General features: G+C 37.4%; 1 protein-coding gene across 1 annotated transcript; it reads left to right on the top strand.

The window, feature by feature from the left end:
* Positions 1-15,033: 15,033 nt before the first annotated feature.
* On the top strand, positions 15,034-18,925 carry LOC128651660 (bombinins BLP-7/H-BO-like). Its single transcript, XM_053704659.1, has 3 exons — positions 15,034-15,068; positions 16,741-16,805; positions 18,415-18,925. The coding sequence occupies exons 2-3, from the start codon at positions 16,747-16,749 to the stop codon at positions 18,773-18,775; spliced, it is 420 nt and encodes a 139-aa protein (XP_053560634.1). The 5' UTR covers positions 15,034-15,068; positions 16,741-16,746; the 3' UTR covers positions 18,776-18,925.
* The last annotated feature ends 1,291 nt before the right edge of the window (positions 18,926-20,216 follow it).

Raw genomic sequence — 20,216 nt, 5'->3', positions numbered from 1 at the left:
GTCAACGGAAGTGGTCAGTGTGGTGAGCCTCGTTCTGGTTACAAGTGCCTATCGCCCTAGTGAGTCAGCCGAACAGCAACGAAGCTTCGGCCTGCTTGTTATTGCACTGTGGGTGCATCGTCGCTTGTGAGTATATTTCCTTTGCTTATTATATCTGGTGACACCGTTTTGGACATACTACACGAAGAGCGCCTCTCTTATTTCTGTGTTTCAGGAACTTTTTGTATCTTAATTAAAATGCAGGTTACTCCGTTGGAACGCCCAGCTAACTCCTACAGAACGCCTACATCTACATCATGTCTTCGCTATACCGGACTAATAAAGACAAAAAAGAAACATTTCTATTACAATGTCTAAATGATATGCACTTTTTTGTAAAATGCATATTAATTTAAGTATTGTATTGATTTTAAACATCTTTTTTTTTTAATAATAAAAAGAACATGATAAAAAAGATTTTTAAAAATGTATACAATACTTAAATATGCATTATACAAGAAAAGGCATATCATTTTAACATTGTATGTAAAGGTAATGCTACCCTAAACTATTAACCCCTTATGTGCTCTCACACCCCAGCACAACCTAACCAAGCCACGCTATAACCTCCTAATCTTCTTGACCTATTAACCTAACCACCATCTAACCTATTAATCCCTAAACCTCCGCAACCCCACTGCAATAACCTTCCTACTCAAATTAACCGCTAAACCGCAACAATACCAACACCCCCTAACCAATTAACCACTAAACCACCAATACCCCATTGCAAACTAAACTTAAACTAATTAATTCCTTAACAGCTAACCCCCGAACCTTAATCTAACACCTCCTAAATTACAGAAAATAGAAAAGGGCTTTTTAATTTCTTTCAGGACAAAGCTCTCCTGTAGGATAGGGATTTTTTTAAAGGTTTTTTTTTATTTTTTTTATTTGGATTTTATTTTTAAAAGTAAAAGAGCTACAATCCCTTTATGTAAATTAGCTACCAAATGCCATTATTAGGAGACTTTTTTATTTTGTTTTTTTAAGATAGGCTTTTTATTTGAGGGGTTACTTTGATTTTAGAAAAGAGATTTGTTTTTGCCAAGTATGGGCCAGATTGCATGAAAGTAATTTTAGCGCTCCACTTGGTAATACCAGCGCACAATAATGTGCTTTGGTATCACGGGTTAATTGCAATGCAAATGCGAGATCCGGTTCGCATGGCTATGAAGCATTGAACTCACAAGAGCGCGCTTCCATAGGCTCTTGGGAGCATCGTTCTGATGCCGTCACAGACTGGTCAAAATTAAACTTTCATGATTTAAATAGGGCATGCAATTTTAAGCAATTTTCTAATTTACTCCTATTATCAATTTTTCTTTGTTCTCTTTGTATCTTTATTTGAATGTAAGCTTAGGAGTCGGCCCATTTCTGGTTCAGAGCCTGGGTAGCTCTTGCTGATTGGTGTCTAAATGTAGCCACCAATCAGCAAGCACTACCCAGGTGCTAAACCAAAAATATATAGAACAAGAAATCACCTAGGGACGTTTGCACCATCATTTTAATTTTATTTCTTCTTTTTATTTTATTTCATTCTTTCATTCATTTTCTTACATAGCAATCAAAACCTTTTATACTTATACATATTATTAATCATTCACATTCTCACAGTGTACATTAAGTACAATTTACACTATTAACCGCACTATTCCAAGTATTACTATTAGAAATGTCCATTTACACCTATTCACATGACACTTCTCCTCTCTCACTCACTCACACACAATTAGGCAGAAAAATATTGCTTCAAATATGCGCTTATTTCAACACTGCATATTAGGTGTATATTGGGGTCTATTTATCAAGCTCCGAATGGAGCTTGATGCCCCGTGCTTCTAAAGACCGCTGCTCCATAACCTGTCCGCCTGTCCGGCGGACAGACATTGCCGGACACTGCCAGCTGGCCGATTGGCCGCAAATCTGCAGGGGGCGGCATTGCACCAGCAGTTCACAAGAACTGCTGGTGCAATGATAAATGCTGACAGCATATGCTGTCAGCATTTATCTATGTGCAGCAGACATGATACGCTACATTGTATCTGCCACGCACCCACATCGCCAACACTAAAATAAACATATTAACCCCTAAACCACCAAGCCCACACATCGCCAAAACTATATAAATCTAGTAACCGCTAAACAGCCAGCCCCCCACATCACAACTACTATAAATTAACATATTAACCCCTAAACCGCCAGCCCCTCACATCACAAGTACTAAACTAAACCTATTTACCCCCTAAACCGCCGGCCCCCAACATTGCTACTGAAATCCTATTGGCTGTTCAAATCAGCCAATAGGATTTCAGTAGCTCTCATCCTATTGGCTGATTTAAAAATGTCAGCCAATAGGAATGCAACGTACCCCATATTTAAATGGGTACATTGCATTCAAGCTTCAGTGTACGGCGGTGACCGTATGAAGATGATCCTCCACGCTGGATGTCCGTGCCGCCCGCAAAGATGCTCCGTGCCTCAACAGCTCCCCGCCTCCACAGCTCCCCAACACCAGGACGAAGAAAAAGATGCCCTCCACGATGGATAAAGTTGTCACCACCTGGATAAAGATGGAAGTCCGGGACTTCAGGAACTATGAGTAGATATGTTAATTATAGTAGTAGCGATGTGGTGGGCCGACGGTTTAGGGGTTAATCACTTTATTTAGTGTTGGTGATGTCAGGGTGGTTATCAGGGCTGCCACTAGACATTTTGGGGCCCCTGACTTAACCATTGATCAGGGCCTCCCCCCCCCTCCTTTGACATGTGCAATTTTCGTCTACAAGATACGACGAGTCCACGGATTTCATCTTTACTTGTAGGATATCAACCTCCTGCTAACAGGAAGTGGCAAAGAGCACCACAGCAGAGCTGTATATATAGCTCCTTCCTTCCCTCCACCCCCAGTCATTCTCTTTGCCTGTGTTAGAAATAGGAAGAGGTAAAGTGAGGTGTTAGTTTTAGATTCTTCAATCAAGAAGTTTTTTATTTTAAATGGTACCGGTGAGTACTATTTTCCTCAGGGAGATATGGAAGAAGAAGATTTCTGCCCTGAGGTTGATGATCTTAGCAGATGTAACTGAGATCCATGTTGGTTTCCACAGAGCTTCTGAAGGTAGTGCAAGAGAAATCTTCAGTGTGGAGAACGGTTTCATGCTACAGGCAGCATTGAGGTATGTTCAGTCTTTTATTTCTGAGGAGACTTGGTATATCAGAACTGGCTGACATTTTTTCCCTGCAAGGGAAGGGGTAAGCAGTAGACCTGTACACAAAGGGTATTGCTGAAAATCCTGTGTTATATATTTTACTTGACATTGTATTGGGCTGAGAGCAATATTCAATGAGACACTGGGAGAGGCAGCTTGACGTTTTATATTTTATAACAAAGAGTCAATAGGGCTGCAGTGTTATTAATAGTGTTTGAGGGGACCTGCTTCCCATGCAGTTATACAGACTGTGAGGATGACGTCCATGATGGGTGGGGCCTATTACGCGCGCTCAGATGGGCAGTTTACTCTGACTGAGAAGGCAGCAGGCATTAGCTCCGGTGGGGCCTAAACTTGTGTTCTGTTCGATTGTTGTCGAGTCATTTTGCAATACCCTGGGGGCAGGTAGGCGCCACAGCAGAGCTGTGGCAAGGTGCAGGGGTCATTTTTTCACTTAAGATATTTTTTTTTTGCTATAAAATGTCTCTTAGAGGGTAAATTCATCCTTTGCTTATAGGGTGCAATAATGTTTGGGCCAATTGAATCTATATATTTAATTGTGTAGCGTTATTTAACATTATAGGCAGTTTAAGTAAAAATTGTGTGCTTTTTTATTTCTTAAAGGCGCAGTACACATTTTTCTAAAAGTTGTTGAAATCAATAAATAAGGTGTTCTACGACTATTGTGGTTATTAATAGTCTGTTCAACATGTCTGACATTGAGGAAACTAATTGCTCTATGTGTTTAGAAGCCATTGTGGAACCCCCTCTTACTTTGTGTACCTCTTGTACTGAAAGGGCCTTACAATGTACAAAGCATATTTTAGGTAAGAAAGTGTGCCTAAGGATGATTCTTAGTCTGAAGAGAATCAGGATATGCCATCTAATTCGCCCCAAGTGTCAGAACCTTTAACGCCCACACAAGCGACGTCAAGTACTTCAAGTGCGTCTAATTCTTTTACTCTGCAGGATATGGACGCAGTTATGTCAACTACCCTTACAGAGGTATTATCTAAATTACCAGTGTTACAGGGTAAACGCAGTAGGTCAGGTATTAATGTGAATACTGAATCCTCTGATGCTTTATTGGCTATTTCCGATGTACCCTCACAGGGCTCTGAGCTAGGGGTAAGGGAATTGTTTGTCTGATGGAGAACTTTCAGACTCAGGAAATAGGTTACCTCAGACAGATTCGGACGTCATGTCCTTTAAATTTAAGCTTAAACACCTCCGCCTGTTACTTCGGGAGGTTTTAGCGACTCTGGATGATTGTGACCCTATTGTGATACCACCAGAGAAATTGTGTAAAATGGACAAATTTCTAGAGGTACCTACTTACACTGATGTTTTTCCGGTCCTAAAAGAATTTCGGAAATTATAAAAAAGGAATGGGACAGACCGGGTATACCGTTCTCTCCTCCTCCTAATTTCAAGAAAATGTATCCCATATCAGACACCATTCGGGACTCTTGGCAGTTGGTCCCTACGGTGGAAGGAGCTATTTCTACCCTGGCTAAGCGTACAACTATACCTATTGAAGACAGTTGTGCTTTCAAAGACCCTATGGATAAGAAGTTAGAGGGTCTTCTAAAGAAATTATTTATTCATCAGGGTTTTCTTTTACAACCTACAGCTTGCATTGTTCCAGTTACTACTGCAGCAGCTTTTTGGTTCGATGCTCTAGAAGAGTCTCTGAAGGTTGAGACCCCTTTAGAGTACATTTTGGATAGAGTAAAGGCTCTCAAGCTAGCTAATTCTTTTATTACAGATGCCGCCTTTCAAATTGCTAAAAATGCAGGATTTGCCATTTTAGCGCATAGAGCGTTATAGCTAAAATCATGGTCTGCTGATGTGTCATCAAAATCTAAGCTCTTAGCTATTCCTTTTAAGGGTTAAGACCCTATTCGGGCCTGAGTTGAAGGAAATAATTTCTGACATTACTGGAGGTAAAGGTCACGCCCTACCTCAGGATAAGTATGTTAAGATGAGGGGTAAACAAAATAATTTTCGTTCTTTTCGAAATTTTAAAGGAGTACCCTCTGCTTCCTCTTCCTCCACAAAGCAGGAAGGGAATTTTGCTCAGTCCAAGTCCGTCTGGAGACCCAACCAGGCTTGGAACAAAGGTAAACAACCCAAGAAGCCCGCTGCGGCTACAAAGACAGCATGAAGGGGCGGCCCCCGATCCGGGACTGGATCCAGTAGGGGGCAGACTTTCTTTCTTTCCCCAGGCTTGAGCAAGAGATGTTCAGGACCCCTGGGCATTGGAAATCGTGACCCACGGATATCAACTGCAATTCAGGGATTTTCTCCCAAGAGGGAGATTTCTTCTTTCACGATTGTCTGTAGACCAGATAAAAAGAGAGGCGTTCTTACGTTGTGTAGAAGACCTCTCTACTATGGGAGTAATTCATCCTGTTCCAAGACTGGAACAGGGACAGGGGTTTTACTCAAATCTTTTTGTGGTTCCCAAAAAAGAGGGAACTTTCAGACCCATTTTAGATCTCAAGTGTCTAAACAAGTTTCTCAGAGTCCCATCGTTCAAGATGGAGACTATCCGAACAATTTTACCAATGATCCAGGAGGGTCAATATATGACTACCGTGGACTTGAAGGATGCATACCTTCATATCCCTATTCACAAGGATCATCATCAGTTCCTAAGGTTTTCCTTCCTGGACAAACATTTTCAGTTTGTGGCTCTTCCCTTCGGGTTGGCCACAGCACCCAAAGATCTTCACAAAGGTTCTAGGTTCCCTTCTGATGGTTCTCAGACTGCGAGGCATAGCAGTGGCGCCTTATCTGGACGATATTTTGATTCAGGCGTCGACTTATCATCTAGCGAAATCTCATAGAGACACAGTGTTGTCCTTTCTGAGAACTCACGGTTGGAAGGTGAACCTAGAAAAGATTTCAGTAGTTCCACAGACAAGTGTTCCCTTCTTGGGAACTCTGATAGACTCGGTAGACATGAAAATATTTCTGACGGAGATCAGAAAATCAAAATTTCTAAATACTTGCCGAGCCCTTCAGTCCATTCCTCGGCCATCAGTGGCTCAGTGTATGGAGGTAATTGGATTAATGGTAGCGGCAATGGACATCATTCCGTTTGCTTGCTTTCATCTCAGACCACTGCAGCTGTGCATGCTCGGACAGTGGAATGGGGACTATGCGAATTTATCACCTCAGATAAATCTGGATCAAGAGACCAGATACTCTCTTCTTTGGTGGTTGTCGCCGGATCATCTGTCCCAGGGGACGTGTTTCCGCAGACCCTCATGGGTGATGGTGACAACGGACGCCAGCCTCCTGGGCTGGGGTGCAGTCTGGAATTCCCTGAAGGCTCAGGGTGTATGGACTCAGGTGGAGTCTCTACTTCCAATCAATATTCTGGAATTGAGAGCAATATTCAATGCGCTTCAGGTATGGCCTCAGTTGGCTGCGGCAAAATTAATCAGATTCCAGTCGGACAATATCACGACTGTGGCTTATATCAATCATCAGGGGGGAACGAGGAGTTCCTTAGTGATGATAGAAGTATCCAAGATAATTCGATGGGCAGAGGCCCACTCTTTTTATCTGTCAGCAATCTACATCCCAGAACTGGGAAGCGGATTTTCTAAGTCGGCAGACTTTTCATCCGGGGGAGTGGGAACTCCACCCGGAGGTGTTTGCCTCACTGATTCTTCAATGGGGCAGACCGGAATTGGATCTGATGGCATCTCGACAGAATTCCAAGCTTCCAAGATACGGATCCAGGTCGAGGGATCCTCAGGCCAAAATGATAGATGCCATGGCAGTGCCTTGGTCATTCAGCCTAGCTTATGTGTTTCCACTGTTTCCTCTTCTTCCACGCGTGATTGCTCGGATCAAACAGGAGAGAGCTTCGGTAATCCTGATCACGCCTGCGTGGCCACGCAGGACTTGGTATGCGGATCTAGTGGACATGTCTTCTCTGCCACCGTGGAAACTTCCTTTGAGACAGGACCTTCTCATTCAAGGACCTTTCCAACATCCAAATCTAAATTCTCTGCAGCTGACTGCTTGGAGATTGAACGCTTGATTTTATCTAAGCGGGGATTCTCAGATTCGGTCATTGATACTTTGATACAGGCATGTAAGCCTGTCACTAGAAAGATCTATCATAAGATATGGCGTAAATATCTTTTTTGGTGTGAATCCAAGGGCTACTCATGGAGTAAAGTTAGGATTCCCAGGATTCTGTCTTTTCTTCAAGAAGGATTGGAGAAAGGGTTATCAGCGAGTTCCTTAAAGGAACAGATTTCTGCTTTGTCAATTTTGCTTCACAAACGTTTGGCAGATGTTCCAGATGTTCAGTCTTTTTGTCAGGCTCTAACCAGAATTAAGCCTGTATTTAGACCAATTACTCCTCCCTGGAGTTTGAATTTAGTTCTTAGAGTTCTTCAAGGGGTTCCGTTTGAACCCATGCATTCCATAGAGATTAAATTGTTATCTTGGAAAGTTTTGTTTTTGGTTGCTATTTCTTCTGCTCATAGAGTTTCTGAGCTTTCAGCATTACAATGTAATTCGCATTATCTTATCTTTCATTCTGATAAGGTGGTTTTGCTTACCAAACCTGGATTCCTTCCTAAATTTGTTTCAAATAAGAATATTAATCAGGAAATTGTTGTTCCTTCCTTGAGTCCTAATCCTTCTTCTAAGAAGGAGCGTCTGTTACATAACCTGGACGTGGTCCGTGCATTGAAGTTTTACTTACAGGCGACAAAGGATTTCCGTCAATCATCTTCATTATTCATTGTTTATTCTGCAAAGCTTAGGGGTCAGAAAGCTACGGCTACCTCTCTTTCTTTTTGGCTGAGGAGTATCATCCGCCTGGCATATGAGACTGCTGGACAGCAGCATCCTGAAAGAATTGCGGCTCATTCTACTAGGGCTGTGGCTTCCACATGGGCTTTTAAAAATGATGCTTCTGTTGAACAGATTTGCAAGGCTGCGACTTGGTCGTCTCTTCATACTTTTTCCAAATTTTCCAAATTTGATACTTTTGCTTCTTCTGAGGCTGTTTTTGGGAGAAAGGTTCTTCAAGCAATGGTCCTTCCGTTTAGGTCTCTGTCTTGTCCCTCCCGTTTCATCCGTGTCCTGTTGCTTTGGTATTGTATCCCACAAGTAAGGATGAAATCCGTGGACTTGTCGTATCTTGTAGAAGAAAAGTAATTTTATGCTTACCTGATAAATTAATTTCTTCTACAATACGACGAGTCCACGGTCCTCCCTGTCATTTTCAGACAGATTATATTTTATTTTTTATAACTTCAGTCACCTCTGCACCTTTAGCTTTTCCTTTCTCTTCCTAAACCTTCGGTCGAATGACTGGGGTGGAGGGAAGGGAGGAGCTATATATACAGCTCTGCTGTGGTGATCTTTGCCACTTCCTGTTAGCAGGAGGTTGATATCCCACAAGTAAGGATGAAATCCGTGGACTCGTCGTATCGTAGAAGAAATTTAATTTATCAGGTAAACATAAATTTACTTTTTGACAAAGTGACTAAAACGTATATACACTTTATTCTTAAGTGTTTAAACTCGAAAATGTTGTAAAGGTAGTAACATACACATACACAGACACACTCATACACTGAAACACACACGCACACACATAAGGATTCACATATAGATACTCTAGCAGACACGCAAAGAAACACACTCAGACACACAAACAGACATTCAGCACTTGTTTACATTGACCTGACAAGTAATGAGGTAAACTACAGTTTTGTAAAAAAAGGAGATTTAGAAAACAAAATATTGAGTTCTGATTATCTTTTTGTAAAGGAAGATGCCAACTAAATCATGACAACAGCATGCAGTAGCTGAAAGGAAAGGCCCTGAAGTGCCTAAACAATAATTTAAAGGTTAAATGGTGGATTGGTGACTTCCGGAAAGGTCTCGTTAGTCTCAAAGTCTGTAGAAAGATGTGAATAATCAGTAGTAAGGTCAAAATGTCCTAAGAAGGAACAGACAATGGACACACACACACACACAAACTCAAGCTTGCACATACACCCAAGGAAACACAGACAGAGACAGCCTCAGAAAACACACAAAGACATACACACACACAGAGACACCCACAGAAAACACAGAAAGACATACACACACAGATAGACCACAACATAAAACACAGAAAGACATATATACACACATCCTCACTGAGACATCCACAGAAAACACACAAAGACATACACACACCCTCACAGAGACACCCACAGAAAACACACCCTCACAGAGACATCCACAGACTACACAGACAAACATACATACACACACACACCCTCACAGAGACATCCAGAGAAAATACACAAAGACAAGCATACGCACACCCTCACAGAGACACCCATAGAAAAAGCTCAGACATATGCACACACCCTCACAGACATCCACAGAAAATGCACAAAGACATACACACCCACCCTAACAGAGAGACCCACAGAAAAAAAAATACATACATACTCATAGCGACACAAACCAAAGCACAAAGACATGAACATAGACACCCACAGAAACACTCACAGGAGGAAACATTTATGCACCTTGCATCCCCTAAATCAACAGTGTGTGACATACATGATAAAAAAATTGCAGAAATTAAGAGATCACTTTTTAAAGAATCATATTTGTAAATGTGCAAACAAAAATAATTCTGTGAATTCAAAATTGTACATTAATGATCTGGGTAGATGGCTAGATGAAGAAAAGTACTTTTAAAAGGTTGACATATGTTTGTTTGTTTTTTCCCCATTTTCCCCAACCAAGAGCACCATTTCAAATATAGTGTACAAATGTTCCCTTCTGTTACCTGTACTTATGGATTTTGAAAATGCTGTACTCTATATGGTCTTGGTGAAACCATAAGCTGTGGTACTCATACCATTAGATCTGGTTAAATGCAGGATTTAGGCTTGTTGGTATGTGTTTCAAAATTAAGTCAGCTGTAGTATAAACTGAACAGTTAAGTTAACCTGTCTCATTTCAAACACTTAGCAATCTTAGTCTGAGAGTATAACATTTTATGCAGATGTAAAAATCTTAGATAAAATGCCTCCTTGCATCTGGAAAGTCCTTGCATAAAGGGACAGCAAACTGGAATGCCAAAAGGGCACCTACCATTTGTGTATTGAGGAGGAAACATTTCTGCATGGTTTTAAATATAGAATTTCTACAGCATTGTCAAATAATCATAAATACACTGCTGCTAAAAAAAATGTGTTTTTATGGACTCCTGGCCTCACCATACAACTACTACCACACTGAAGTTACAATCCAAAATTGCACAAAGAAATAAAAAACATTTGCTAAGTCCTACCTCCTCTGCAAATGAAAGTGATCTGCCGTCTGACTCAGGCACACACTGTACAAACAAAGTGCCAAGTCTGTCTCACACTGTGCATAGTGGTTTAGTGCACATTCAGAAATCCTCTCAAATACTAATACTTTACTCCTTGTAATAACATTTCCCATGCTCAATTAGCACTCTGCTGTAGTACCCACTGGTGGCTGCCAAAATTAAAAAAAAAAATCCTGGAGTCACCCCTGTCACCCCCTGATGGCGGCCCTGGTGGTGATTTAGGGGTTATTAGTTTTATTATAGTAGTATCGATGTTGAATGGCGGTGGGTTAGAAGTTAATAGGTTTATTATAGTAGTTGCGATGCGGGGGTGCCGGTTTAGGGGTTAATAGCTTTATTTAGTGTAACTGATGTCGGGGGCAGTGGATTAGGGGTGTCTAGACTAGAGGTTTATGTTAGGTTGTTTGGTTTAAGTGTAACTTTCTTTTCCCCATAGACATCAATGGGGTTGCGTTACGGCAATCTCTATTCCGCGATCGCAGGTGTTAGTTTTTTCTAAACACTATCCCCATTGATGTCGAAGGGGGAAAGCGTGCACGAGCATGTAAACTCATTCCTTGGCTTTTGTGCGGTATGGAGCTAATCGCACAATAACGCACAGCACAAGGAGGATTTTCAGTAACTTGTAATGGCAGCGCTATGGAAAGTGGGATACCGCTCCTTTTTTTGCGTTATTTAAGCACCCGGCATAGCGCAAATCTTGGTGTCTACTTGCATGTGTGCAGACTGGTGTAACCTGTAATCCCTTAAGGTGGTTAAGCACTGATTCAACTTAGTTACAATTGCAAAGAATGATTTTCCTATCATGATTGTTGATGCAAAACTGATAATCCACTTTTTAAAAGCCTCTGACAGCATAGAAGTTTAGGGGGGAGGAGTAAACAAAAGCTCACATAAATTGCCTAAAAGTATTAACCCAAGCCTGTATTTTACAGTATTTTTTTCATTTTTTTTACATTTTGTTGGTGCATTAATTCAGAAATTTGTTTAACTAAAACAAGCCAAATATACATTTTTATTAAAAATATGCATTAGTAACAAAATGAATGAACATCACTAATGTGCATCTGTGTATGTTCATCTGTATGTTTATATGTACATATGTATCTGTGTGCTAATGGGGAAATTATTAAAAATAAAAAGTAAAATGTACTAAAAAACAATAGCTTCCTCAATTAGTTTTAAAATCCAAGGTAAAAGCTACCGCTGATGAGGTGCTTATTTATTTCTCACAGATGACATAAACGCTCTAAAAATGTTGGAAAGGCAGCATTTTGTACATGTGGTGGTTATGTTCTGTAGTAGAACATAATTATTGCATTTATAGAACAGATAATAGGCCAATTTTAAGAAACTCAGTCCAATTGGAAGCTTTCTCCAGTCTTTATTCAGTACTTGTACACATAAAAGTGTGTTTGTGTATGAGAGGAGTGTGGTTGAGAAGTGTGTTTGTGTGTGAGAGGAGTGTGTGTGAGAAGTGTGTTTGTGTGTGAGAGGAGTGTGGTTGAGAAGTGTGTTTGTGTGTAAGAGAAGTTTGTGTGAGAGGAGTGTGTTTGTGTGTGAGAGGAGTTTGTGTGAGAAGTGTGTTTGTGTATGAGAGGAGTGTGGTTGAGAAGTGTGTTTGTGTGTGAGAGGAGTGTGTGTGAGAAGTGTGTTTGTGTGTGAGAGGAGTGTGTGTGAGAAGTGTGTTTGTGTGTAAGAGGAGTTTGTGTGAGAGGAGTGTGTTTGTGTGTAAGAGGAGTTTGTGTGAGGAGTGTGTTTGTGTGTGAGAGGAGTTTGTGTGAGAAGTGTGTTTGTGTATGAGAGAAGTGTGGTTGAGAAGTGTGTTTGTGTGTGAGAGGAGTGTGTGTGAGAAGTGTGTTTGTGTGTGAGAGGAGTGTGTGTGAGAAGTGCGTTTGTGTGTGAGAGGAGTGTGGTTGAGAAGTGTGTTTGTGTGTAAGAGGAGTTTGTGTGAGAGGAGTGTGTTTGTGTGTGAGAGGAGTTTGTGTGAGAAGTGTGTTTGTGTGTAAGAGGAGTTTGTGTCAGAGGAGTGTGTTTGTGTGTAAGAGGAGTTTGTGTCAGAGGAGTGTGTTTCTAAGTGAAAGAGCGAGAGAGATAAAGAGAGAGAAAAAGAGAGAGAGAGAGAGAGAGAAAAAAGAGAGAGAGAAAGAGAGAAAAATGAAAGAGAGAAAAAGAGAGAGGTGGGGGGAGAGAGAGAGAGAGAGAGAGAGAGAGAGAGAGAGAAAGATAGAGTAATACAAAGAGAGAGAGAGAGAGAGAGAGAGAGAGAGAGAGAAAGAGAGAGAGAGAGAAAGAGAAAGATAGAGAGAAACAGAAAATGAGAGAGAAAAAGAGAGAGAGAGATACAGAGAGAAAGAGAGACAAAGAGAGAAAGAAAGAGAGAGAGAGAAAGAAAGACAGATTGATAGGTGTTAATACAGAGAGACTGAGAGATGTTTGTGTGTGTGTGAGAGAAGTGTGAGAAGTGTGTGAGAGGAGTATGTAAGAAAGAGAAGTTTGTTTGTGTGTTAGAGGAGTGTGTGTGAGAGAGAAATGTGCTTGTATGTGAGAGGAGTGTGTAAGAGAGAGAAGTGTGCTTGTGAGAGAAGTATGTGTGTGAAGCGAGAAAGAGAAAGGGAGAGAGAGTGTGAGAGAGAGAGTGAGAGAGAATGAAAGAGATAAAATAAAGAGAAAGAGAAAAAGAGAGAGAGAGAGAGACAGTAAAATAGAGAGAACAAGAGAGAGAGAAAGAGAGAGAAAGAGAGCGAGAAAGAGAGAGAGAGAAAGAAAGAGAGAGAGAGAAAAGAGAGAGAGAGAGAAAGAGAGACAAAAATAGAGAAAGAGAAAGAGAGAGAGAGAGAGAGGGAAAGAGAAAGAGAGAGAGGTCCACCATGCCTCTCGTTGCAGTAGTATTTTATTATTTCTTACTGAATGTCCCTGTTGTAGAAAATGCTGTGCTCCGGCTAGTCCGTATGCCCCCTGTCTATGGTCGTCCTGATTGAGGACCTATGGTTGGCCATTCTGGTGCAGAGGTCATCGGTGGTCTTTCCATGGAAAACAGGGACATTCAGTAAAGGACCTAAGATATACCCTAATAGATCATGTCCCACCTCTGACCAGAGGTGGTGATAGGGGAAAAATACTCCTGCAACGAGAGGCAAAGTGAACCTAAGAACTGGGTACCTTGATTCCCAATGGGTTAAATACCCATCTGGACTGACATTGCTTTCTATAATAAGATTAACAGTTTCCAATACCAAAAAGTGTCTTATTATACATATCTAATTTCTCCCCAGCCTTCTTACCTATCTAGCTTTCTTTCTTTTATCTTTCATTCTTTAACCTCTTTTTTCTCAAACTCTCTTTTTTTCTCCTACTCTCTTTTACTTTGACTATAGCCTCTATAGAATTTTCCCCTCTAAATAATGGAATAACTTCCCTGTACAAGGTGTTTTTTTCCCATCTGGATCTTATAGCTGTGATTGATAGGTTCCTATTAGTTAAAGGGACAGTCAACATCAGAATTTTTGTTTTTTAAAAAGAAAGATAATCCCTTTATTACCCATTCCCCAGTTTTGCTGAAACCAACACTGTTATAGAAATACACTTTTTACCTCTGTGATTACCTTGTATCTAAACCTCTGCAAACTGCCCCCTTGTTTCAGTTCATTTGACAGACTTGCATTTCAGCCAGTCAATGCTCACTCCAGGGTAACTTCACATGAATGAGCTCACTGTTATCTATATGAAACACATGAACTAATGCTTTCTAGTGGTCAAAATGCATTCTGATTAGAGGCAGTCTTTAAGGTTTAAGGAATTAGCATATGAACCTCCTAGGTTTAACTTTCAACTAAGATTACAAAGCAAAATTGGTGATAAAAGTAAATTGGAAAAATGTTTAAAATTATTTTCCCTATTTAAATCATGAAAGTTTTTTTTGGACTTGACTGTCCCTCTAATACATAATTATGCCCAATAGCAGAATTGTGTAGCTAAATTATCTGCAATTCTATAATAGTTAAGATCCTCTCTTTCTCTGACTATGTTATCTCTCTTTCTCTGAACACTTCTTTCATTCTTTATATGGTGTTTCAAATATAACTAGGATCTCTTGTTTTCTCCCCCCCCCTCCCTTCCAGTGGACTCCTGCTCTTTATGTACATTTTTAATATTCACACAAGTTGCTATATGGCAGTAGACCTTGCTTACATTCATTAATAAGAGACACATAGTATGCACTATTTACATACACAAATGTAACTATTTTTATCCATTTGTATCACTTGATATTACCATAGCAATCATGTTTGTTTACTTTGCCCTCAGCAGTTGCCTTGTGCACCGCCAGCGCTGACATGATGGCGTCACTCATGACCACTTCCAGTTTCGGGCTGGCGTGCACTCGTGGGAGTCGGTGGTGTGGAGACTGCCTGTTGCATAAATAGTACCTTTTGGTAAGTGCACTAATGATTGTTATTTTTCACTTGTCTGATGACGGGGTTATTCCCCGAAAACATTTGCTAAGTTTAAATAAACCACTTTTTTCACGGCGAGTGCTCTCTTCATCCTTCTTATATATGACATGTTTTTACAAATTTAAGTATGTCATTTTGCATTAGAAGTTCCACTTAACACTAACCACTACTGCTTATCTAATCTTTAAAACTACTACCAACTGATTCAAATTTAAATTTAACTAATGCATTAGCACAATAATTGATTCAGATCCCTAATATTTTATGTAGAAATTATTTTTAAAACACTTATAAATCAATATTTTATTCTTTATATATCAGATTTTAATGTAAAGTACTTTGTTCTACTAAAGTTGATTAATGCAATGATCATCTATCTAATTTATCTATCTTTCATCAATGTATCTATCTATCTATCTATCTATCTAATTATCTATCTGTCTGTTTATCTATAGATCGGGTTTCCTGTCTTTAATAAACACACAGTTAAAGACACACTAAAACACATATGAACAAACACAAGCTATTTAATCACACACTCTTTGCAATACAAATATATAAAACAAATCATAGTCAGTTGTTACATCATGTTATATAATTAAACTATGAAACTGTAATATTTGACTTTAATTAAGGTGATGCTATTATTTGCTTTTATAAAGTGAATGACTTTGCTGAAATCATTTAACACAAATATTAATTTACAAAATTATTAGAAAATGTGTTCAGGATAATTTGAATATATATTACTAATTAGACACAGATATATAAGGTGTAAATCCTTCACACCTAAGAGATTATCACATCAAGATATCTGATAACCTATAACAATATCCTGAGATCCTGGTAAGCAAATGTTATATCTTATATATTTATAACAATTGTATTTATACTTCTTATGAGAGTGTACTGGTAACTCAATTTTTTATGGCACCAAAGTAAAGAAACAACACAATATTAATAACAATTAAATTAATCAGATGCTTATTTATAACATTACACTGAGTATTAAACATTATAAGGCTTTGTGGTGTAATCATGAAAATATTTTGCAATAAGGGATATTACTAATCTTGTAGTTGTACATGACAGAACAATATATTTATCTATAAATTAATACTGACATGTTCTATGGAATTGTATAATCTACACATAGTTAAGCATATTATCATTTCATTTTTAATGTCTCTGTTCCGTCTGGTTGTAAGTAATCCACAAATAAACCATATGCAATTTAATTAAAGAGACATGAAACCCCTAATCTCATGTCAATGCATTTTTAAATATGTTTGCAATTTACTTCTAATATAAATTATGCTTTATTTTATTGGTATCCTTTATTGAAGGAGTAGCAATGCACTACTGGGAACTAGTTGAACACATTGGTAAGCCAATGACAACAGCCATATTTGTGCAGAAACCAATGAGCAGCTAGCTCCAGTCCTGAGCATACTTAGACATGCTTTTCAAAAAGCAAACACAGTAAAATAGAAAGCTGTTTAGAATTGCATATGCTCTATCTGAATCATGATAGTTTAATTTTACTGTAATGTATCTTTGTTTTAATGTTTCTTTAATAAGATTTAAATCAATACATTTGGTAAAAATTGTATGTGGTCCTAATTGTTCTTTTTTTCTTTACTTTTAACAGGTAAAGATGAATTTTAAGTACATAGTTGCAGTGTCTTTTTTAATAGCATCTACATATGCACGAAGGTAAACATAAATAAACAAGGATAGAACTATCAAAACTCATGTTTTTTAGATTTGAATATTTTATTTCAGAGAAACTACTAAATATTCAAAAGAGTTTTTAAAAATGCAATGGTCATATTTCCATCTGTGGTAATAATTTTGTGACATAAAGCTTTCAAAAAATTGGTTGCAGTAAAGTGCTTTCTGCTTCCATTTTCCCTTCAGTACATATACACATTACATTATATGAGAGCACAGACAATTGTGTAAGATATTAAAAGAAGAAATAAAGGTAATTTAAACAAGGGTGTTAAACTGAAAGATACATTTTATTTCCATATTTTAAAACAGAATACAGCACATTACAAAACTGTTCTCATCTTATTTAAACCAGAAGTGGGATATAAATTGTTTTATGAATTGAATTTACAGAATTAAGTTATCCTTGTCTAAAATTTGCCCAAAACACACCAATATTACATTTAAAAGTACATTTACACTCATAACACTATGAAATTAAAATAATTCAAAAGGTATAAATTGTTAGAAAAAAAGGCATGCAAAGGACTTTAACATAAAGATAAATACACTTACATATACATACTGTGTATATATATATATATATATATATATATATATATATATATATATATATATATACAGTATATATATATATATATATATATATATTCATTTATATATACTGTATATATGTGGTAACATGTATTTTAGTATTTATATGTGTATATATGTATTTACAGACATATATAGCATATAAACACATAAATATATGTGTTTACATATATCATTGGAGCCCATTCCACTCACATGCCCTAAAATAATTTTTAAGCAATTTTGATGTTTTACAATGTGTTTTACTTATTTACTGTATTTACTGTAAATATTTTACATTCCAATGTTCTTCAAAGAGTAGACAATGTACTTTGTATTTTTAAATATATATTGATATGTCTATCTTTATATATATCTATAATTGTATATACGTGTATATATATATAGATAGATAGACAAATATAGATATATAGATATACATAGATAGATAAATATATAGATATTTCATGAAAAAATTATTTGATATATATTAATAAATATTTAAGAATAAAAAGAACCTTTCCTTCTATATGAAGAACATTGCAAGTAAAATATTCATAACTACCTTCGGGTTTAGTGCAGTTGGTTAGTGCATATCAGGTTTCGCTCATGCACTAACTTTTTACTTTCAACTTGTAGAAGTAAGCGAACCCGCCCACATAAATAAAATTCTTCCAGCGGTGTTTGCTCTTGAACACAAGAACTAAATAATAAGAATGAGAGAGAGAATTAATTGCTATAAACTTAAACTAATTTGGTACAAATACGCACACCTAAATACCCAATTTAAAGAACTGAACTGCTTTTTTGATAAGCAATTACTGATGTCTGCTATTTGCTCAGTGGTACTACAGACCAAGCAAACGCCCTCAGAGTGCCAGATGTGACCACCTGTCCTAATTATGATGATCTGTGCTTTCAGAAAATAAAATATATTTAAAAAAAAATAATAAGTAGTTTAATCTTATAATGTTAAAGTCATAACATTAGTTTACCAATTGAATTTATTTATTTTTAGTGTAAAGAATGATGAACAGTCTCTGAGTCAGAGGGATGTTTTAGAAGAAGAATCACTGAGGGAAATCAGAGGTATAGGAGGAGCCCTCCTAAGTTTTGGTAAATCAGCTTTAAAAGGCTTGGCTAAAGGATTGGCTGAGCATTTTGGGAAGAGAACAGCTGAAGAACATGAAATGATGAAAAGACTGGAAGCCGTAATGCGTGATCTAGATTCCTTGGATTATCCAGAGGAAGCTTCTGAAAGGGAAACCAGAAGCTTCAATCAAGAGGAGATTGCAAATCTTTATACTGAAAAAGAGAAACGCCTTTTGGGGCCAGTATTAGGTTTGGTTAAAAATGTACTTGGAGGTTTACTTGGATAATTATAGCCAGTAAATCTTTGCTTTCATTAATGATTGTAAAATGATGCTAATCAGATAACATATAATAAAGCATAAATAAAACACAAAAAGCTATTTAAACAAACTGCATGTTCTCTACTCTGCTATTAAATAAAAATCATATGAGCAAAACTTGTTTTTTCATTTATAATTAGCATTAAAATTGTGGCTGATCCTGGTTTTTGATCACATTTATGTAGAAAAGTTTATCGAATGATTTATCTACAAAATTAAAAATTAAAGTCTATGGAAATATTTGTAGATAATAATTATATAATATTTTTGTGTTTGACCCCAACGTGTTGTATTTGATACCTGGAATAACAGTTAATTAAACAATTAGAAACAAATTATATTTATTTATTTTCATTCACCCTATTTCCTTATGCACTCTTGTTCCTCTAATATTAATATAAAATCTGAATAACAAACATGACCAAAATGTTGATAATTAAGCAGATATACTGCAAAACTGAAAAAATGTAGGACACATTTCATTTATTTAAGTTTTTTAACATGAGTTTAACATTATTTCATTAATTCGTCTTTACCTCTTGAAAGCTTAATTATACCTAACATGAGTGGATTTTTTTTGTCAATTTGCACAGCTTTTGTTCAATTTTAAATCTCTTATAAATAATTTAAATGGTTACTTAAGTTTTCTTACATTTGAAATATAGCTCAAACACACAGTTAATTGTTTACACAACTTAAGTATTTGTAAATGATTATGGATTTTAATGAAGTGTTAAGATTAAAAAAAAAATCTTGAACACAATTCTGTAAACATTATATTTAAAGTATATAAAAAATTGTATTTGATTTTATTATTGGTTAAGCAAAAATAATCAAGCAAACAAAAATAAGCAAGACTTATGCTTATGCTTTTATGCAGTTATTGTATCAATTTAATTTCTTATTTTACAATCTTATTTGGCATAACAAGGGACTCTTTCCACTATCATAAGAAAATTAGCATATTGAATAAGCTTCAGTTACACAGAAACAGCTAAGGCCTACATAAAATTAGTGGATCAGATTCTTATGATAAGGGAACTTTTGGTCAACAAACAGCTTTTCATGTATAATTTAGAATCTCCTTTCAACAATGACTGTCTCCCCAGAATTTTTTTAAGTTTTTTCCTAACCTGGCCATCATACTAGACCTACCCACTGTACACCGGGTATTAAAGTATAAAGCCAGCCTATAATTTAATAATAATTATAATAATAATAATGAGGTCAAGGAGCATGCAACATATGAGGTTTGCCCACCCTGTGTTATCATATAACAAGGATAGCACCTCAATCTAGCACTTGTCCTGAAAACTAACGACCAACTTATAGCCAGAGGTAAAGAGAGACGTTACTATTGGTGATTTGGGTGATAAATATGCCATAAGGTCGCCCAGTGCATATACAA

The sequence above is a fragment of the Bombina bombina genome, chromosome 3 (assembly GCF_027579735.1).
Source record: "Bombina bombina isolate aBomBom1 chromosome 3, aBomBom1.pri, whole genome shotgun sequence".
Classification (NCBI taxonomy): Eukaryota; Metazoa; Chordata; class Amphibia; order Anura; family Bombinatoridae; genus Bombina; species Bombina bombina.
This window is presented reverse-complemented; position numbering and strand designations above follow the sequence as displayed.

Excerpts from the sequence above, each read along its gene's own strand:
- LOC128651660 (XM_053704659.1), top strand. The coding sequence starts at position 16,747 with ATGAATTTTAAGTACATAGTTGCAGTGTCTTTTTTAATAGCATCTACA. Across the intron at positions 16,806-18,414 it reads GCATCTACATATGCACGAAG|TGTAAAGAATGATGAACAGT; the intron begins GTAAACATAAAT and ends ATTTATTTTTAG.